The sequence below is a fragment of the Hylobates moloch genome, unplaced genomic scaffold (genome assembly GCF_009828535.3).
Source record: "Hylobates moloch isolate HMO894 unplaced genomic scaffold, HMol_V3 SCAFFOLD_2, whole genome shotgun sequence".
Lineage (NCBI taxonomy): Eukaryota > Metazoa > Chordata > Mammalia > Primates > Hylobatidae > Hylobates > Hylobates moloch.
This window is the reverse complement of record NW_026652277.1, coordinates 55,620,063-55,642,540: the sequence shown is the minus strand read 5'-3', so window position 1 is coordinate 55,642,540 and position 22,478 is coordinate 55,620,063. Positions and strand designations below refer to the sequence as shown.

At 40.9% G+C, this 22,478-nt stretch overlaps 2 protein-coding genes across 9 annotated transcripts in view; one reads left to right on the top strand and one right to left on the bottom strand.

The window, feature by feature from the left end:
* Window positions 1–22,478, top strand: part of SEPTIN11 (septin 11) — a 96,790-nt gene that overhangs the window by 5,418 nt on the left and 68,894 nt on the right. For 7 of the 8 annotated variants that reach the window (XM_032149522.2, XM_032149483.2, XM_032149458.2 and 4 more), the window contains exon 1: window positions 98–281. The exons of the other annotated variant lie outside the window; for it this stretch is intronic. In XM_032149522.2, coding sequence (XP_032005413.1) covers window positions 255–281 — 27 coding nt within the window. In that variant the 5' untranslated portion in view covers window positions 98–254. Of the gene's footprint in view, window positions 1–97; window positions 282–22,478 lie in introns of those variants that run through there. 8 annotated transcript variants of the gene reach the window in all.
* On the bottom strand, window positions 9,330–9,644 carry LOC116466686 (thioredoxin-like). The gene has a single exon (XM_032753882.2). It carries the CDS (start codon window positions 9,642–9,644, stop codon window positions 9,330–9,332), a length of 315 nt encoding a protein of 104 aa, XP_032609773.1.

Here is a 22,478-nt window from a genome sequence, read left to right as displayed (position 1 = left end):
GGCGCGCAGGCTCACACCCCTTCCTGAGGAAGCGAATGGTCCCTTCCAGGCGGGTGGCCATGTTGCTCTAATAAAGCGGGAGGGGCGGCGGCGTGGGGGGAGCAGATGCCGCTGACTGCGAGCGGGACGCCGGCGAGCAGAGCGCAGCCGCAAGGGAGGCGCGAGGGAGGCGAGCCGGAGCCGGACGAGCACTAGCGGCAGCCCGAGTCGGCGGAGAGCACCCGGGCGCAGCCGGAGCCGGTGCCGCAGCTGCGATGGCCGTGGCCGTGGGGAGACCGTCTGTGAGTGCTGGGACCTCGCCTGCTGCTCCTCGGGCGCCGGGTGGTCTCTGCTCTGGGGCGGGTGCGGTGGGGACCATAAGGGAGCCGGGCGGGTGCTCGGCCCCGCGGCGACTGCGACGGCTGTGGGTGTGTGCACGAATTTGGGCGCGCGTCTGGGGTCGGGGTTAGGAGCCCAGGGGCTCAGTTACGTGATGCAACAGTGGATCGCCTCGTCGCGCCCCTCTTCTGGGGATGCGAAAGAGAAAGGACCCGTCTCCTGTTCCCTTTAAAATGATTCTTTGAGGCGCGGCGTGTCTCAGCCGCCTCCCTCTGCCCGCGCACCTCTTCCCTCGTGACAGCCAGAAGGGCGCCAGGTTCGGGGCTTTCCTCCCGTCTCCCCCGCGCCGAGGGGGCGCTCAGGGCATGGGAATTGCGAGCTGAAGCGCTGCGTGTGGCACGGCTGTAGAAGCGGGTCAGAGGGGTGGGATTTCCGTGGTGGCCTCCCCAGCGCATTGTGAGATCCCGGACACCCTCGGGCATCCACCCGGGTGAGCGGGCCCTGCCCAGGATGTGGACAAAGCCCCAGATAACACACACAAAGTTTTCTGGAGGCTCCCTTGTGGTGTGGGTGGAAGGACTGAAATGTTCTGCGGCTGAAAGGCCGGGGGCGGCGGGCCGAGGAGGCTGGGACGCGAGGAAGAGGAAGGGCGGGCGGGTGCGTGAAGAATCGAGTGCCCCACGGCGGGAGGGAGGAGAGTAGGAGGGAGGAGATACCTTTGCCCCGAGTGTGTGGGCCAAGGCGCCGCGCCTACTAGGGTGCAAGACTCGGTCCGCGCCCCGGGGCCGGGCCGGAGGGGAGGGGAGCGGGACTCGCAGGGTGCGGTTCAGTGGCCGCTCCGCATCCCCAAGTGAAAGGCGGAGGAAGGGGCGGCGGCGGCCTTTCTTTTTTTTGAAAGGAGCCGAGCTGGGTGGGAAAGGCGGAGTCCTCCTGTTTTCCCTTTCCCCTTTTCTTCGTCGATGTTCACGGTCCACTCTCGCCTTACTGGCTTTGGGGGCGCCTCGGACGCGGTCTTTCCCTATCACCTCCTCTTCCCTTTTTCTTCTTGCCTTTCCCACAACTGTGCAGCTGCAGGTGGTGGCTCGGGAGATTTTGTAGTTACAGACGAAAGACTTACTGAGATACTGGAAGCTCGGAAATCCCAGAAATGTAAGGCTGTGCTCTCAGGCTCCTGGCTCTTCCCTTCTCCCCGCCTAACTCCTCCCCAGATACGCGCGCCTTTTGCACCCTACCCCTTCGGGAGAAGTTCATGGGTCCCTTTGCGGATTCTAATTCGGTTTGGTGGTTCGGCTGCCCGCGGTGCTTTCAAAGACGTTTTCTGCAGTCAGAAAACACAGTGGTCATATCGAATCATAACTGTCTTTTAGGCCTTTTCAACTCTACGATTTAGTGACACGGCTCTTTTAAGAATTCTGGTCTTCTTTTGCACATAAATTGTGCTCTTGATAATTAGTGGTCACGTAGGTTATTGTTACTGAGGGAATTTGCATAGTCTCTGGGCTAGTCGTTTATTTTTGATGAGAAAATTGAGGTCTATAGAGGTCAAATTTATCTGGTTAAATTACTCCTCCCCCTGCCCCCCATTATACTTATTAGCAGGCATAGATTCAGAGAACTAAAATAACAATATCTGCTTTAGATAAATTGGCAAGCGTTTAGGATTGCAAATATTCAGTGGGGGTGTTTGGCTTTTTCAGTAACACCTATTATTGCTGGTGCATTCTTGAGGGATGGAGGAGGTGGAAGAAATAATTAGCTGCACATTTTCTATAAATTAGTTCATGTATGTCAGTTAAATAGGAACAGTATGTGGATTTAAGGTTTAGTTGTGTGGCCATAATCACATCCAACACCGAGTCGGCCAACCATATGTGAGCTTAATCCCACAGAATTCTTATGTTAGACCTCCCTCTTCAGATAATAGAGGAGATTTTTTTTAAGTATACGTGCACAGAGGAAGTGACTTCTTTCTGCGCACTCTGTGTTGTCACTGGAATTAAAATTAAATTACAATCTAAAGACAGAAGTCTTTTCTTTTGGAAACCTAATGTATGAGTGATTAAGAATTGACTATAAAGTTAGAAAGTCTACAGAAAATGCGTGATCACATTTCACAGATAATTGTTGAATCCTTTCACTTTGTTCATTGGGTTATTGTCTTAAGTGTGGTCTCTGCAGTTAGGGCTTTAAGACAAAGTCAATGAATGGGGAAGATTCTTCAGACACAGCTCCATGGAATCTACACTGCATCTTTAAAGTTAAGGGTTGTCTGGCCCTCCCATTTCTTATCTAGTCTGTGATTTCACCAAAAGAAAGGAAGGGTGCGCTGAGGGAAAAGAACCACTCCAAAGCTGATTTATGTGTGAATGGAGTTTCCCTAGGTATTTAATTAGATTTTTTAAAAAAGTTATTTAGGACGTATGTCTCCTTTCGCGATAACTACCTTTCCCCGCCAGACTGAAGAAAAACGGAATCTGAATAACTTACCCTAAATTTTCGATATTCTTGAATGGAAACATCAGAGTGTGATATCCCAGGTAAATATGACATTTTAGTGGGCAAAAATGCTTACATGTCAAATGCACTATTTTCTATCTTATGAAATGGTTATATTCTGTTACAAACCTCAAGGCTAAATTCAGATAAGTTTCTTAAGTGGATTTTTTGTTGACTGCAAAACAAAGCTTCAATTAGTGTGATACTGTTTATTTCAGTTTTAATTTTGATCCCTAGCTTCTCCATTTCCCCACTGATGGTTTTTGGGCTTAGCCCTAAGAAGACCCTGAAGCACATCTGCTGTTTGCCTAGTATAACTGATGATTAGCAAGAACATTTTACTCCCAAGGGATGTGTCTGCATTTTGGATGAATTAGCATTTTTGCGTCCAAATCCCTGGGCAGTTATTATCTTTATTTTAAACAGAACATGGCAATTTACTCTACTTGGGAATCAGGCTTTATGTAGCTGATGGACTCTCTTAAGCTGTGGTGTTCATCAGTTTAAAAACTCTAGGAGTTGAAAGGAACGTTAGAGGTCATTTGGGTTAGCCTGCTCCCCAGTGCAGAAATATTTCTTACTTTATCCCTAACAAAAAATGTGTTTAAACTTCACTGGTGGTGGAGATTTCCCTATGATATCCTTCAAGAAATGCACTTAATTGCTCTTTTATCTGTTGAGCTGAAGGAAATGGAAAACCAAGTTTCCATTTGCTCATTTAACACCATTTATTAGGCACCTGCTATGTATCAGGTACTTGTTCTAGGTGTTGGGGATATAGCAGTGGACAAGTTTTCTTCTTACCAGGAGCTTTATTGTTTGAGAGATTTGGTGTATTAAAGTGACAGACTTCAGTGTAAATGTGTAAATCATTTAGGGAGAAAAGGAATTATTTGCCTATTGCTGACTCAGCAAATATGATTCAGGTGAAGGATCGTATCTGTCTGGGGATAATTATAGGCAATTCCTGAAGACGAGGGCAGGGAGTGTGGGAAGTGGAGGAGTACTGCCAATAAAATGTTATTTTCCCTTGTTATAAAATTGCCATTTTTGTGACTTGAAAATGTGGCCCCAGATGGATGACTGTGGTTGGTGTGCCTGGAGAAACATGAATGGAGCCAAGAAAGGTCCAGGGGAGGGCCACCTAAACAAGGGACTGTCATCTCAGGTCAGTTTTCAAAAATTAGAACTTTTTAGTCAGTGATATAAATTATACATACTGAGGCTCTATAAGCAGTTATTAAGGAATGCAAGAAGTTTCTGAGGTACAATAATCTCTCCTTTTAAAATCTTTTGAAAGTTATAGATTAATTTTATCTTTTAAATTACTGTCTTTAAAAATGATTTGTCTACATTACAGTGAAAAGGAGACCCAAAGAATTGATTAAAAGAACAAAACTGCCCATAACCCACTATCCTGATATAATAGTTCTTAGGTGGTTAGTCTATTTCATCACTTTTTTTGAGCAAACTTAACCCATCTTGTATAAACTGCCATCTAGAAACCAAACTGTGTGCCTGAATGAGTCCCGTGTGACCATTTGAATACTCTTAGAATGAAGGAAGTGGATGCTTAGTGTTTGGGCATGGGCCATCCTATGTCTGCGAAAGGAACAAATGATTGTGGGACTCTGCTGTTTCCTTGATTTGGATGGCCTACTTGATTGATTGCCAAAAGACCAAGTGTTTATACTCTACCCAATGATGATGTCACACTGATCATGATCATCGGATTTAGACTGTGGCGCAGGCCACAGAGTTTTCTGTGCCCGTGTTTCTCTTTATAGGACTCTAAACTTGGTTGGGGATATACGCCGCTCTTGGATTTTATCGTTTTATTGGGATTCATCTTTCATAGTCTTAGCTAGACCTGTCTCAAATGGGGTCAGCAAAGCTGAACCATTATTTAAATGAAATCCAACACATCTGAAGCTTCTATACTTTTTCTCAAAGAGATCTACTTTACAATATAATTGATACCCTCCCCCACCCCCCTTTTAAAAATCTGGATTGACAGAAAACTCGCACCTAAACAATACTTCCCCTGACCCACTCATGCCTGCTGGCAGCCCATCAATGCAGCAGCTGTTGAACATAAAAACAATACTTGGGCTAAGGTAATAGAGACAGACTTCTAAAAGGAATTTGCTGGGCGATCTGAAATGAAATTCACATTGTTCCAGGCTTGACATGAGATAGAAATCAGGAGTCTTTTCCCTGATATGACAAAACCAAGGCACCAGGGCCACCTCTTTTTAGGATCGACGCCAATGAGTATGAGCACATCGCTCAAACCAAATGGCACAGGAAGTCCAGTTGTGTGGACACATTCTGCCCACCTGCTGAACTGTGACTGGGTAGGATGGACCCAGAGAAGGAGAGTCCAGTGACAACATATGACAACGACAATGCTAGATCTTCCTGTGCCCAGTTTTGTGCATTGAGCCTTTCCTCAGGATTCAGAGCCTTTCCTCAGGATGGAGTGTGAAACATGGAGAGAGGGGCAGGCTGAGGTGGTGAGGTGGGAAAGAGACCATATTCTAAAAGGACCGTTTTTCTGACAAGTGGGAGCTTTCTTTGTTCTTGTCTGTGTGTGATTTCTTTTTTCTTCTTTTTTCTTTTTGCATTTTTATTGTACAAAGAGGAAATGAAAATATGTATAGCATAACATTAAAATTTACCTACTTGTTTTTGATAAGTAACATTCCTTTGGGAAGAATTGATTTTTTTTTTCTCTTATAGAAGTTGAGGCACAATAATGTAGATAGGTTAGAGATTGAAAAACAAAATAATCCTCAACACCCTAACACATCAGTACTCATTCTTGCCTTTCCAACCCACCTGTTTTATCAGACATTTCTTGTGTACCTTCTGTATGTAGGTGCTGAAATTATGTTGGTGAGTACTTGAGTGCAGTCCTTGCTGCTCTCATGAAATCTCTCTATAGGCTGAGTAAGCAATAGGATTTAGCAAGGAAAGGGAGATGGGGAGGTGGTTGTGGAAGTGTTCCAAGCCCAGGAAACAGCATGTGCCAAGCTCTGGAAGTGAGGGAGAGACGCTTAAAGAAATCCAATGTAGCCGGAACGTCAGCATTAGGGTTGGGTAGGGAGAGTGGACAGACAAGAGGCTGAGGAGGTGGGAAGAGACTCAGCTGTGCAGTGCATTCTTTATAGGCATGTATTTACTGTGTAGCTCTTTAAATGCTTTATATTCCATCCACCCTTTGCCCACAACTTAAGATATCTCAGATCCTTGAAATTGGTTGAAGGAAGACAAAGAAAATCTGCAGACTACTAATTCTTCAGGATTCAGTAGGAGAGATGAGAAAAGATCAGGGGAGTTGATTCCTTTCATGCCCAAATTGAACTCTTAAAGAATAGAGGAAGGGAAGACTGATGGAGGACCCAGAGAAGGAGAGTCCAGTGACAACATATGACAACGACAATGCTAGATCTTCCTGTGCCCAGTTTTGTGCATTGAGCCTTTCCTCAGGATTCAGAACTGGAAGTTATTATTTTCTTAGACCTAAGCAACTGAGTCCTGAAGAGTGTGTTGGGGCTGGGGGGAAGATGGTAGGACTCTTTCCACCTTGAACTTCAAGTGGCAATCAGTGTTCTCCAAAAAGGAAATTAAAAACTCATTGGATTTTATGAGAACAGGAGAAAAGTCTGTTAAAAGCCAGGGTTTCCTTAAGACTTCATGCTGTTTTCATTCATCTCATCTCTTTGAGTACTGTCTTCATACCAGTATAAATTTTGTGAATCTCATTAAGGTACTCATTAAATTTACTCTGACCTGCTGTTGGGGGGGCAAAAGCCTTGACCAAAAAATTCTGTGCACAGGAAGCTTGTTCAACATCTTGATTTTCAAATTTATTCAATTCAAATTACTGTCAAGACAATTATCTCACTTTATACTCACAAAATACCTGAGAAGTAATATAGAGAAGGAAAATGAGGCAGGAAGCAGTTGTCAGTTAATCTGCTACAGCAAATTTGTGGGAGAGCTAGGCTTTGGAACCAAAGGCTTTTAGAACAACATGCATACAGACCTCCCATCTGATTCAGTCAGTTAAGCTAAATTATGTTGCGGTAACAAATTGGCCCCATGTTTTGGTGGCTTACATAGCAAGGGTTTATTTCTCATGCAGCTTTCTTGTCTGTTCCACCCTCGGAGGTCTGCTGCATACTGCATTGCCTCCAGGACCCAGGCTGAGGGAGTATCCTCTATCTGGGCATTGCCAGCCTGGTGGCAGAGGACAAAGAGAGATGCTGAAACCTGGCTTCTCAAGAGCTGGCTTCTCAAGCTCTTAGATGGGTCACTTCCATGCAGATCGTATTGGCCATAGTAAATGGTCATTCCTAAATTCAAACGGATGAGAATAGAGAATCCTCCTGTAAAGAGTGGCTCTGAAAGACACTGGGTCAGGCTTGAGGGCCATGGGCTGGGGAAGTAAATCCCCCTCTAGGGAGGGCAGTGAATATTTTGAATAATAACAGTTGGCTAGATTCTTAGTCAAGGAATCTACTATGAAGCTGAGTCTTTATTTTTAAAATTGTATCCCTGTCTGTAAGGATTTTTCTCCCTCTATTTGGCCTGCTCTGATTCTAGCTGGGCATAGTAGAATGGTGTGTGTGTGTGTGTGTGTGTGTGTGTGTGTGTGTGTGTGTGTGTGTGTGAGAGAGAGAGATAGAGACAGAGATAAGAGTTAGGCAGCCACAATGAATTGAAGTCAGAGTGTGAATTCTCCTACTCACTGGTGATAAGCTTCCAGGGGTGTCACCATCAAGTGATGGTTGGTAACCTTCTGAAAGGCCTTCTGTGCTGCTCTCTGGTGGCCTCAGCTGTGGAAGTGTACTCTCTGGGAAATAGTTCTGAGGCCATTAGGACTTCCAGCTGCTTGAAAGAATGATTTCCCTTGGGAAATTGGCCCTTTGGACCTTTCCCAGCCATCTGTCCCTAAATGCAGATGAATCAGATGGCACCCTTCTTTCCCTTGCTCTGTTTTTCTCTCTACTGAGAGGCCATAGTGTATAGCATTTGGGTGAAAACTGTGGGCTCTGGAGCCAGGTTGCTTCGGTTCTAGAGTATCAGTTTTACCATTTAACAAGCTTTTTGTCCTTAGGCAAGTTACTTCCCTCATCTGTAAAACAGTAACAGTACTTCCCTCAAAGAGTTACAGATTAAGCCAGTTAGTACACACATAGTGCTTACACTGCTGCCTGGAACATTCATCCTCAATAAAAGTTGGTTATCTCGGGAAAATGGTGCTGAAATAGTAATGGCTTTATACTGAAGACCGGGCTCAAACCAGAACTGCCACTCCACCCCACCCCAGTGGGAACTGAGCAATTGCCCCTTCTCTTGCACACCTGAACCACACAGGCTTCCCATTTTCTAATCAGAGCGTACCTTAGAGGCACAGATCAAACATACCCTCCATGAAGCCTCCACCCACGAATCACCAAAATTTTGGCGATTTTTATTTATTTGAATTGCTGGCAACACTTAAATGTCATCCACATAGTGCCCTGGAGTCCCCACCCCACCTTTCCTTAAGTTACCTTTTTTTAAAAAAAGTGACTGTCAAATACAATTGTAAACATAAAAAAACAAAACAAAAAAACCTTATTACCTACGATAAGCAATATGTTCCACTAGCCCTTGACCACGTTCTTGCATTCTTAGTCTAGATAGCCAGACTTAAGGGAAAGGACTGTATGTCCTGTACCCCCCACCAATAAACATTTGACTCAATAAGTGAAAATTCACTCTTCAGACAAGTTAGATAAGACGTATTGGCTAAGACATGTGCCTACCTGGCTGTTGCTGTGTCAACCCCCAGTAGGTGTAGACCACACAGCTCCACTTTCTGCCCCAGGCTTCTCTGCCATCGCCACTTGGGTTCTGCTTAGCTATTCTGACCTATGTGCACATCTGGACATCCAAAGGAATTGCCATCCCAGGGGGCAACCCCCTTGAGATGGTGGATCTACATGGCTCTTCAATTGACCTGGCTCCTTAGAAGTTCCCCTCTGGGCCCCAGCGTCAGCCCTCAGGGGTGATTACTCTACAGTCCCCTTAGGGTGGCCTGCCTTCTTCCCCTGTTTCACTTTTCCCTGTCCCCCATTCTGTTCCCCTGGGTCACTTCCCAGGACTCACATGCATGCAAGTCCCTGTCTCAAGTCCTTGCATTTTGGGGAAACCTAGATGAAAACACCTTGTTTACTAGTGTGGGGCTTGTCTTTTCCTTATACAAATAAGGGAGTATGAATGTTAATTTTGTAATATACTAAGCTACTTTGAATGTTTTAAAAAATACTCAGAACAAACTGACTTTTTACCAGGTTTTCACTACTATTTGTAAGACGAGGTTTTTTTTTTTATTAGAATTAATATTTTATTGTCACCTAGATGGCAATTAGGTTTATAATCTTCATACTTTATACTTTTTGTAAATTAAAAAAATTAAGTTTTAAATAGTCAATGGCTGGTTATATTTTCAGAAAACGTGATTAGACTAATTCATTAATGGTGGCTTCAAGCTTTTCCTTATTGGCCCCAGAAAATTCACCCACCTTTTGTCCCTTCTTGAAAAACTGGAATGTTGGCATGCATTTGACTTCACACTCTAAAGCAACATCCTGACAGTCATCCACATCTACTTCAAGGAATACCACGTTGGAATACTTTCCAGAGAGGGAATGAAAGAAAGACTTGATCATTTTGCAAGGCCCACACCATGTGGCTGAGAAGTCAACTACAAGTTTATTGCCTGTGGTGTCCAAGGCTTCCTGAAAAGCAACCTTGCTCTTGATCTGTTTTACCATTCTTGGCTGCTGGGGTCTGATGAGCAGCTGTAAGGACCAATGGAAACAGATCCAAAGCACTGGACTGAGCTTGGACAAGACAAGGTTTTTTTTGTTTTTTTTTTTTAAATAATAATAATTATTATTTTTAATGGATATGGAGTCTTGCTGTTTTGCCCAGGTTTGTCTCAAACCCCTTGCCTCAAGTGATCCTCCTGTCTAGGCCTCCCAAAATGCTGAGGTTACAGTTGTGAGCCACGGGCACCTGGCCAGATTAAAAAACTAGACTCAAAAAAAAATTTGTATCGCATCACCTAGACTTTTCTATAATTTTCATTTCTGATTCTTTGGGATGGAACTCATAATCTCTCAGGGTGGCACTACTTGCTTTTGAATCAGTAGTGCCTACTTTGTTCTGCAATGGGTTTAATTTACCCATTTCAAGTCAATTGCATTTTTCTTTTTTTTTTTCTTTGAGACGGAGTCTCGCTGTCCCCCAGGCTGGAGTGCAGTGGCGCGATTTCGGCTCACTGCAGGCTCCGCCCCCCGGGGTTCACGCCATTCTCCTGCCTCAGCCTCCCGAGTAGCTGGGACTACAGGCGCCCGCCACCTCGCCCGCCTAATTTTTTGTGTGTGTTTTTAGTAGAGATGGGGTTTCACCGTGTTAGCCAGGATGGTCTCGATCTCCTGACCTCATGATCCGCCCGCCTTGGCCTCCCAAAGTGCTGGGATTACAGGCGTGAGCCACCGCGCCCGGCAAGTCAATTGCATTTTTATATTCTAGGACCTAGATACAGAGTGAATGGGGGAAATTATGGTTTTGATACATGAACTATGAACTTAAGACAAAGCTTAAAACTCTTTTGAAAAAAAAAATCAGAAAGTCTTGGGCTTATATTGTCTGCATAGATTGGAAAAATGGGGTAATAAGAAGCAACTTTAATTAGCTAACATTGAACAGTTTTAAGGATGGGGATTAACGTAGTATTTCCCTAAGAGTGTTTATTTTATTTTATTTTAAATTTTTTATTTTTGTGGGTACATAGTAGGTGTATATATTTATGGGTTACATTAGGTATTTTGATGCAGGCATGCAATGTGTAATAATCACATCAGGGTAAATGGGATGTCCATCACCTCAAGCACTTATCCTTTGTGTTTCCAACAATCTATTTGTACTCTTTTAGTTATTTTTAAATGTACCCCAAAAGTTTTTAAGAGAATTGTTCAAATGATCACTGCACTTCGTGTAAGCCATTCTCAGAGGCAGTTTCTGAGAATGTCATGGAAACTACGTAAACCAAGCTGATTCATTTTTAGATTCTCCTCACGTTTGTCACCTTTGCTGTCATTCTTTGAGGTGTTTGGTTTGACTTAACGTGGGTAGGCAGTCTAAGACTAGTACTTTGGCCTGATAAAATAATTTGATTGTTTGCTACATGCCTCTTTGTTTTCAAAGCCTTTTCCAATCTTTAGTCAACCTCTTAACCACTAGGGAATGTTGGGTTGTCTGAAGTTGAAGCACAGTTTTCTCTCTGAGCCCTCTAAAGAAGTCTTTTAGTTGTTGATAATCAAATTTGCTCCTTCAGAAACTAAAATTCCAAGGTATTTTATGAACTTAAGGCAGATAAGATGAGGTCTCAGGTATTAAAATCCCTAATAATTAATTTGTTGCCACTAACTGCTACTCCAAAGCTGACATTTAAGCTATGTGAAGAGGACCAAGTCTAAATTGGATTTTATAACCCAGTCAAAGCTGGGGGTGATGAAGACTCTCACTGACTTTATGTAATGGAGATTTATGTAGGGATATTGGAGAGTTGGGGATACTGCTTAATATTTCTAAATCTCCTCTTTCTTGAAGAACTTATGCTTTTATTCCTCAGTGGCTTTTCCTATTTCCTGTTCATTAAGTCAACAAATATTGAGCCCCAGCCAACACCATGCATGAGTGACGATGTCAAAACCATATCCTTCTACTCTCCCACCAAACCAAATCAGAACCAAAATTTGTCTTTGGAAAATGCATCTCATTGTCACTAAGGTTCAAAATTTTAGAGTAAGGTTTGAATTCAGGGGCGAGTTATCAGGATGTGTTTTGTTATTCCCACCTCCTGTCTCAAGTCATTTATGATTGTGCAGCATCAACCAGTCAGATATTTGAGGACCTTCTGTGTTTCCTGTCCTGTGCTCCATGTTGTTGGAAAGCCTGCAGTGTAGCTGGGGAGAAGAGGCTGAGACTCAGATAATGCTCAACCTCCATGACTGGGAGGATCTTGTCATGCTCTTTTAACTAGTATTCAGCCCAACACTTTTTCTTAGTAAACATGAGGAACTTGGCTTAGCATTCAGAAATAATAAGGCCCATTTTATTTCCCTTCTCTTTCCCTTTTATAATGTAATTCGAGGACCCTTGAAAGGTAACCTTCAGCTTTTTTTCTTCCCAGGCTATCTTTCGAAATTTATTTTTTTAGTTTAAGGGAAGGATAAAAAGGGCACACCAAAGGGAATTGAGAAGTTTTATTAGAATCTGGATGGAATGTCTTCAGGCTCACTGACAGATTAATTTGTGCCCTCTATTTCCACTACAAAACATTCTGACTGCCCACAGCATTCCACATGCTTTTGACTAGTAGACTAGTACAGATGCTTCTCAGCTTACCGTGGGGTTATGTCCTGATAACCACATTATATTGAAAATATCTAAGTTTAAAACGCATTTAATACACCTCGCCTACTGAACATCAGAGCTTAGCCTAGCCTACCTTAAGTATGCTTAGAACACTTACATTAGCCTGTGGTTGTGCAAAATCATCTAACACAAGCCTGTTTTATAATAAAGTGTTGACTATCTCAGGTAATTTACCAAATACTGTATGGAAAGTGAAAAATAGAATGGTTGTATAGGCATTTGAAGTATGGTTTTTACTGAATGTGTATCACTTTTGTACCGTTGGAAAGTCAAAATCGTAAGTTGAACCATTGTGAGTGGGGACTGTCCTGTTCTGTTTTAGAGCTGCACATGCATTTCTGCACCTGCCAACAGAGTTTTATGCTTACTGGGTCAGTTGTTTGTTTTCAAACCTACTTACACTAGTTGTAATCATCATCATTGCCTAATTTAATGTTTCGTGAGTCTATGAAATATAAGTGCAAAAATTGAATTGCTTCTAAGTGAGATGCTTTGGAAAGTTTTAGTAAAGGTAAAAATTTTGCTGAAATAAAACTGCCGTGAATTAAATATACGTAAGATAATTACAAAAAGTTGGAGACAAAAATTGTAAGAATCTAAAAAGAGCCTGTATTCAGATTGCATTGAAAACACTTTTAAGTTCTGTCTCCACATTAAATAAACAAACTGGAAATTATAGATGATGCCTGTGGGTTGTGCTGGAAAGACACCCTTATTGAAATTCCTCTGACCTATTAATGATGAAAAAGCTTTGGCCTTTTGTCAAAAAATTGTGAATGAATGTATGTTTAGATGTTTTAAGGTGAATTTAAATGTTTTGGCTATAACTAGTGTTTTAAAAATCTCAGTCTTTAAATGCCTTTTAAGATAAAATGTCCAATTCCTGCTTCTAATAGTCTTAGCTTAAGGGACTTGTACTTAACAAAACATTTCCGTATTCTAACACAGGTACCCCCTGGTTTAGGATCATTGTGGGTATGGAATTATCCCCACATGGGGAAACGGGAAAAAAGGCTGAGAATTACTGGTTTGTCCTGGGTTGAGGTACACATGTCTCACTTGGCATTACCTATACTTAATTCCTTTCACACCCTGATGTAACTGATTATCAGTTTTTTTTGTGTTTGTTTTTTTTCTGATACCAGCTTTAGAGATAAAAGGACATTGGAAATATTGCCTGTTTAATCAGTTTCTCTTATGTTAGTCCAGAATAAGGGGAAATATGATTTTGGAAGCAAAATAATCTCATTTGGAAAGGCAAAGTTATTTTAGTGATCTTTTAATGTATTTCTTTAAGGTACGCACACAGTCACACACACACACAAACACACACTCGCACACCCCACATGAGATAATGGATAACTTAAAGATGTACTCAATCTGTCCGGGAAGGAGAAATTCTCTCATTATATGTAGATAAAAGCTGGGACCACTTAATTCCTGGATTTTTGCATCCATTCAAGTGACTTGGCTTTTTGGCCCAAGTGGTGCATTCCAGCTATCCTTTGCTAATCTTACATTAGCAATTTGATTTAACTTTTAATCCCAACCATGAAAAAGTTATGTGTTAAAAAAGCAAGTAGAAAGTTGTTTTTCTATTCCAATAAAGGGAGTGGGAGGAGAAAACTTAACAAACTTGAAGTTGAAATGTGTGATTTCTTAAACTAGAGTCATTTCAGGGTTTTTTTGGTCTTTAAATATACTTTTGGAATGTTTTCACTTGCACATTGGCTTTGCCACTAAACCCATTGCACACACTGCAGTGGTTTCCTAATTGAAATTGTGCAATTCCACATGTTTTTCCTGTGATTACATTTCGGTGGGTAAAAGTTGATCTTCACAACAACTTTGTGAGGTGGGTTGCTTGGTTGGATATTATTCTTGACCCAACACCTTCACCTCCTTTTTGATTGATCAGGACTCAGACTTGCCCAAGGTAAACAGTGATGATCTTAAGGCCAAGTCTTCTGACTGTTGTTTACACCTTCTTCTACCACGTGGAGATACCACCCTAGGCTGCAGAACACTGCTGTCAGTTTGGAACTTCCATGATACTGGAAAATGTTCCACTATTGCATAGTTGCCATCACAGTAGTCAAATATGGCGTTTAAACACTTGAAATGTGGCTAGGATAGCTGTACAACTAACATTTTTATTTTGTTTAATTTTAATTAATTTACACTTACACAGCCACATGTGGCAAGTGGCTACCATACTGTATAGTGCAGCTCAGGAATGTAGTCTAGAAGTATTTATAGTCTGATCTTTCTCTTTTTTCTAAGAAAAACTTTATTTATTTATTTTTTATTATACTTTAAGTTCTAGGGTACATGTGCACAACGAGCAGGTTTGTTACATATGTATACATGTGCCATGTTGGTGTGCTGCACCCATTAACTCATCATTTACATTAGGTATATCTCCTAATGCTATCCCTCTCCCCTCCCCGCCACCCCACAACAGGCCCTGGTGTGTGATGTTCCTCTTCCTGTGTCCAAGTGTTCTCATTGTTCAATTCCCACCTATGAATGAGAACATGCAGTGTTTGTTTTTTTGTCCTTATGATAGTTTGCTGAGAATGATGGTTTCCAGCTTCATCCATGTCCCTACAAAGGACATGAACTCATCCTTTTTTATGGCTGCATAGTATTCCGTGGTGTATATGTGCCACATTAAGAAAAACTTTTTTTAATTAACAAAAATTCCAAACATACACAAGAGTAGAGAAAATAGTATAAAGAACCCTTCCGTCCCATCACATAGCCCAGTTATCAATTCTTGGCCAATCATTTTGGTTTTTTTTTTCCTTCTCCCCCTCCCATTTAAATTCATGGCCAATCTCGTATTGTCTATTTACCATTCTCTTTAGCCTCCTCACTCCCTTCTCTAACCTCTTCCCTCACCTCTCCCCAAATTATTTTGAAGCAAATAACAAGCACTGTCTGTTTTAAGAGCCAAGCTGTGACCTGGGGAAGGAGGGGCAGTGAAAGGCATCAAGGAGAGATACTCAAGGATCTTCAAACGTATCTGTGATTTAAAAAGAAAAGATGAAGTATATGGATGGTAAAAGTTACGGTTTAACAAAGATAGGTCATGAGTATTCAGATACGTGATACTCTGTATGCATGAGCTATTTCATTACCATCATCATCATCAAAAAGCCAAGTTGGAACTCAGATGGAAGTTACTGTGCCAGGCCTCGCTTAACTGTGCTTATCTTGAACTTTGGGTTTATGCATAATTTAAAACACTTAAACATTATTTCTGTGCAATATTTATCATTGAGCTTTATTGAATGCCAGCAGTGCTGTAGAGTCATGGGACGTTTAAAAGGTCAAAAGAAAGCTGAGGATCATTTTAGTCTAGTCTCCTCAGAAATCTTAGCTCCTGAGAGAAGTAGCTTGATTTGAGCTCATATCAAGTGGCCCAGTACTTCCCGTCATTTACCACACTTGCCAGAAAGACTGATTCACTGAGTTAAAACTTGGCATCGCTAAGTCATTCCTACCTAGCTTTTAGAATGACAGATTCTTATGACCTCTTTGAGAGCAGAGATATGCCTAAGTCTGCTTGCTTGTCATTGTAGATACTCTTGTTAGAGATAAATGTTTTCGTCATTAATAGTATAAAAGAGTCATTTATCAGGCCACACACGGTGGCTCACACCTGTAATCCCAGCACTTTGGGAGGCCAAGGCAGGCGGATCACCTGAGATCAGGAGTTCGAGACCAGCCTGGCCAACATGGTGAAACCCCATCTCTACTAAAAATACAAAAATTAGCCAGGCATGGTGGCGTGCACCTGTAGTCCGGGTTATTCGGGAGGCTGAGGATGGAGAATCGTTTGAACCTGGGAGGCAGAGGCGGCAGTGAGCTGAGATTGTGCCACTGCACTCCAGCCTGGGCAACAGAGCGAGACTCCATCTCAAAAAAAAGGAGTCATTTATCAAATTTTGTCTTTTGGGGCTTAGAATTTATGCCTATTACTGGTGGTATAGTATTATATATTATTGCCTATATAATACATATTATATATAATTTATTATAGGAAACACTTGTTTTCATATTTCTATTTCTAAAAGAAACTTGTGTAGCAAGCACATTTTAGTCATATGAACAGACAGATTGAAGGAAATAATGCTTGCACCAATGACATTTAAAAGTGCAGTTTTCCTCACAACATAAAGCAAGAATTGTTGCTATGCTTTTATAGTTTAATTTAGGAGCCAATAGTGATTTTCTCTCATGACAGAGTGCAGAATATGTATATTCTAAATTTGGAACCCTATACACGGGATCTTAGGATTTAAAGGGAATGGTTTGTGATGGTAAAAGGATCTTGTATCATCAGAAATGCTCTCAGGGCTTGGCTCAGCTGTCTATTGATGGAAAAAGATAATGTGCTTTAGAAAAAGAGCTATATTGAAATTTTCACCAACTTTCTCATGAACAACTGCAAGCTTTCAGCTATAAGAGGCTGCCATTTCTTTTACATGGTTTTGTCTCCAGCAGAGTCTGCCCTTTGTGTTCCCTTAGGCTTTGTTAACTATGTTCCTGGGAGAGAAGGAAAGTCTGTGTTTCATCTCGTCATCTGTGTTGCAGTTTAGTCTAGTTTGCTTTATTCCATGGTGAGTGGGGAGAGTAAGTAGTTGGATGGTGCCCTACATTTTAATGTTACCACAACTCAAGATTTATGCTAGTTTTGCAAAGAATTCTCTCATGAAATGAGTCTTATCTCCACTTGACAAGAGACGGTGGAATCCACAGTAGGGCTGAGAAGAAGATTTAGGAAGATATTTGGTCAAATTAGTTACCCTGTGCTTTTTATGCAGGATAGAGACAGGAAACTGTTAAGGCTTGTAAAATGACTATGACCTGATTAGGCAAATATAGCAACTATTTTCAGCAAAGAGGCCACAAGATGAGTATAGCTGACTTTTTTTTTTTTTTTTAATGTATACAGTTTAGAGATTTTCCCGTGGTTTTCTAATAGACCAAATTTAAATCTAACAATAATACATCTTGAAAAAAATTAAAAATTCATGTAATCAGCCAGGCATGGTGGCTCACACCTCTACTTCCCAGCACTTTGGGAGGCCGAGGAAGATAGATCGCTTGAGCCCAGGAGTTTGAGACCAGCCCCAGCAACATGGCAAAACCCTATTTCTACAGAAAAAAATACAAGAATTAGCTGGGAGGTGGTGGCGCTCACCTATTGTCCCAGCTACTCTGGTGGCTGAGGTGGCAGGATCACTTGAGTCTGGGAGTTTCAGGCTGCAGTGAGCCAAGATTGTGCCACTGTACTCAAGCCTGGGAGACAGAGGGAGCCCCTGTCTCAAAAAAAATTAGGTAGTCTAGATCTCAATTAATGCTTACGCTTTATTGTAATTAGAAAAGTGCTTAACCTGACCTGTAATCCCAGCACTTTGGGAGGCCGAGGTGGGCAGATCACTTGAGGTCAGGATTTTGAGACCAGCCTGGCCAACATGGCAAAACCGCGTCTCTACTAAAAATACAAAAATTAGCCAGGCGTGGTGGCTCACACCTGTAATCCCAGCTACTTGGGAGGCTGAGGCACGAGAATTGCTTGAGTCCAGGAGGCAGAGGTTTCAGTGACCCAAGATCATGCCACTTTACTGCAGCCTGGGTGACAGAGTGAGACTCCATCACAAAAAAGAAAAGAAAAGAAAAAGGTGCTTAACCTGATGTAGCTATAACATTAATAAGAAATAGAAATTTATCTAATTTTCTCTTTAGTTAATGGCCAATGGTTTATACACAGTTTTGGTAAGCTTCAATTAGGTTCTGTTTTGAATTATTGATGGCCTGGTAGATGATAGTAAGGCAGGCAAATGTGTAAGCCATCTATGAATGAGCTTCATTATTTAGCTCATTTATTTGAGGGAGAAAAAGTACCAAAAAGGCAACCCACATTCTTCAGTTAAACTGCTGGAAAAACACATGCCACCTCTTGGCTCTGACTAGGAAATGGGGGCCTGCTGGTGCAATAGTCTTCAGTTTTTCAAAGGAAGTGGACATTTGGAATTTGATGTGAAATTTCCACATCTGACAATGTTGGCAACTAAATGTTTTAAAAATACTGTGTGGGTCACATAAACACATTTGCAGGTTGAGTCTGCCAATTTGCAATCTGATTTCCATTGGAAATAAATTTATTTGTTTTTCTTGTATTTGAATAAAGGAAGCATTAATAGTTTTTTTTTTGGTATGCCTGTTAGAATGATTTAACATTTGAACAATTTAAGCTTTTTGTGTGTGCAGAAAATGTGCCTGCTTTTAAAATACAAGTGAAGCAAGTGCTTGAACTCTGATATTAAAACGTATGGATTGGTTGAGGACAACATCAAAATTTTTGAATTGTTTCTGTAACAGGATCTCTCCAATACAGGCCTGGCCATAAGAGAGCAAATTTGGAGAACCAAAAGTTGATGTATGGTGTGAGCAGGCCCACAGCTGAGGAAATGGGAGGAATTCTAGAGTGTGTGGTAGCCAAGCAAATGTGGCTTTGCAAAAACACGTGCTATATATAGTGAATGGGGTTGGATTTTCTATTTTTGGTTGTGTTCCAATGACAGTTAATGGCTGTTCCTATAGGCCATGAAATTATTTATGAATTTGGCAGTGGGACGATATAAAATGCAAGTTGATATAGGTAGAATAAAATCTGTTACCAAATTTCAATAAATTATTAGTGCTAGAGCCAGAAGGGCCTTCAAAGGTCACCTAATCAAGGACCTTCCTTTAAGATGAGGAAACTGAGGCCTGGGGAATTGAGGCTTAAATTTCCCATTAATCCTTATTGAGGCCTAAGGACTTAAGATGAGGCTTAAATTTCCTGTTAATCCTTCCCTCTGCAGCTGAAACCCAGCATCCTCCCTTCTTTTCGGTCTTCCTGCCTATACAAAAATGCATCTTCTAGGAACTATTAGTGACAATTAGAGTCTTAGAAAAACAAAAAAGGCAGATGTTTTGTAAGCAGACTATTTAGAAAACATCTTTCTAAAAGGTTGATTTAGGCTGTCTTTCTAATTATTGAAACATTTTTATTGACGAAATTTCTGTTGTTTTTGTTACGAGTTTTGAGACTCTTCTTTTCAGGAGCCTACTCTTTCATAACCTTTTTAAGAAGCAAAAAGCCAGTGAGATCATTAACAGTAAAAGAAAAAGATGTGGCAAAATTGCTCTTGATTTTACAGAATGTCCTAGTAGTGGGTTGAACCACATGAAAGTTGATATCCAGCCATTTCTCAACTACAAAAATAGTAGCTTCATGTGATTCAAGATGGTAGCTTGAGCAAAATGGTAATAAGAAGTATTGATGTATCTTCCTATTCTTAAAGAAATCCGTGGCATTTTACATGGTCATTGAACACTCCACCCCTCTCAATTTATTCTACTCAAACACTGTTATGATGGAGCATTTTTATTGAGAAATGTGGAGTTGGAAATTAAAGGTTCCATGTGTACATGTGGAATAGTCTTCTTCCCACATGTTATGTTTGGCTTGAAACATAGTCTTCTTGCCTTGAAGAAAAGACTCCCTAGCTAAAGTCACATGCTGGATTTGTCTCTAATGTTTCAGGCCAACAGAAGCAAGTTGGCAGCGGGAGCTCTTTTCATGCTCAGTCTTGGTCATGAGCACGAGTTTCATATGTAGTTCTTAATATTACAACTTGCATTGAGGATCTGGGACTCTTGAAAACATTGTCTTGTTATAATCATATCCTAATTCTGATTTGGGAGACAGGGTGAATGAGCCTCCAGAGAGCAGTATTGAACTTTAGATCTCTTCTTCTACTGGTTTTCTAAATCTAATCCACTGAATATTTGGCCAAACCAATTTTTAAAAGAAGTGGCATTTTAGCATTTTGGAGATTACAAAAAAAGTATAAAATGTGAGACATTTGAACTTCACTTTGAAAGTTACAGAGAAATTTGAGAAAATGTTGGGAACTCTGAATCATATTTCAGGCCCCTAACCAAATAAAATAAATCTTTGACTTTGGGCATCAAGGGAATTAATAAGTGTATCCATGCGAGTTTTTCTTAAGAAATTAGAAAAGAAAAGTCCATACACGATCCAGTTGATAGGAGTAGGGTAAACTCTACCGACTTCATGGTTCATGAAGATTAGAGTATATCAACAGCTGAATAAACACAACCAAGGGGCCATCACAAACAGCAACATAGTAATGGGATTTTTCTCTACTACTTTAAACCAGAGGGTTAGTTAAAAATTCACTTCTGACATTTCTAGCCCTTTTCTATTAGTTAAAAATTCAGATGCTTTACTCTTGTTCTTAAAAAGCATTTCATAATACTTCTGTATGAACTGTAGAACTAAAGGGCCCTTTTCTTGGGGTTTCCAAAAGAAAAAAGGTATTGGAGAGACTAAATCTATTTTTTCTCTCTTATTTCTGCAAAAATGCCCTTCCATACTTCTGTTCCCTTTAGAGTAAATAATGGCTCAACTCCCAGCCTGACATTCATGCCCTTCCGAGACTTCATGCCTCTCTTCCCACAGTCTCCATTAGGCTACCTGCTGGGCCCTGTGTGTGTCCCCTTCGCTTACCTCTCTGCTTTTGCATTTCACCTAAATGCCTTTCTCTTTGGCCTGTTTCCAGTCTCTCTACCTAGTCATCCTTCAGGACTCTCAACCAGGCAGAATTAGGAGGACTAGTTTTCTGAATTCCCATTTTTCTTAGGCTTCTGTAATCAGCAGATACCGTGTTGTGCCATAATAGTTTTCACTCCTTATTAATTTTGTATCTTAAACACAGCATAGAGTAGTGGCTAACACAAAGGAGTTATTCAGTAAATGCTTCAAAAGTAATTGTGCAGTTACAGGCTCAGGTCTCTTGCTGTGTAGAGTGACTTAGTCAGAAAACATTACTGTGGCAAAACATCCTAAAAGGAGATTGCAGAACAAAGAATTTAACAATCTCCTAAATTTCCTCCAGGAATTCTTACAGTTATCAATAGTCAGTAGTTGAGCATCTGACAACAGGAAGCTTTGAAGGGCTGAGAAATAAAGACATGCAATGAATTGGCTTAAGATTTTAATTTTCATTTCACCTGTTTTCTAGTCTCAGTCCAATTTTTCTCAGCCCTGGATTGCTCAGACCATACTAGTTGGATTGGACAGAGTGTAATATAATTTATTCCTGTCAATCAGAAAATACTACAGTGACTGGTGAGGCAGCCTTAGCAAATGATATAGGTATTTCTCTTTGATGCTGTATTCAGGGCCTTCCCCTGGGCTTTTCTTAGTAATTGAAATTATGTGTATAGGATTGACTCCTGAAGCTGTTTTTTATGGAAATTGGTGGGCATCTTTCAGTATTTTCATTTTCATTGCTTATTAGCTTCCAGAAAACTACCAACATGCTTGTTGAAAGTTCTAGAAATAATGTGAGAGGTGATTATTCATTAGATATCTTTGTCCTGTGGAAGTGGGGAAATAGGATTCATTGGAACAATAAGTATTTACATTTTAAAAGTTTATATATGATATCTATATGTATATCTTACATAAACATACATAAATATCTACCAGAATTGACGTTGAATTAATAGAGAATAACATTTTAAATATTTTCTACTAAGGAACTGTTTAATGTGGAAAGACTATACAAGGTGCTTCATAGTTTCAATATAGTTCCAATCAGTTGAAACCATTAAAAACCTATGATATATTAATATATCAAACCTATGAGATGTTAATATTATATGCATTTTACAAGTAAAGACAGAGGCTCACAAGTAACTTGCCCCAAAGTCATTCCCCTAAAACGTGGCAGAGCTGGAGTCTTTACTTCTGACTCCCAGCCAATGTTTATCACACTATTCCATGCTGCTTTATTTTTTATATTAATTATGGAGAAGTTTTTTTTTAGCCTTTCACCTAAGATATTGAGATTTGAGTACTAAATTTAAGAATAGCACATGGACTTCATGCAGACACGTCTGCAGTGTATACTGGTGAAAGGAAACACTGATTTTTAACATTTAAATCTTTCTACGTATTGTGATCAGAATATTGAGGAGGTTGTTTTAACTAAGTACTTTTTAATTCTGACCTTTGAATCTTGTCTTAAGCACAACACTTACAAAGATGCCAAGACTTTATGAGCTTCTTAGAA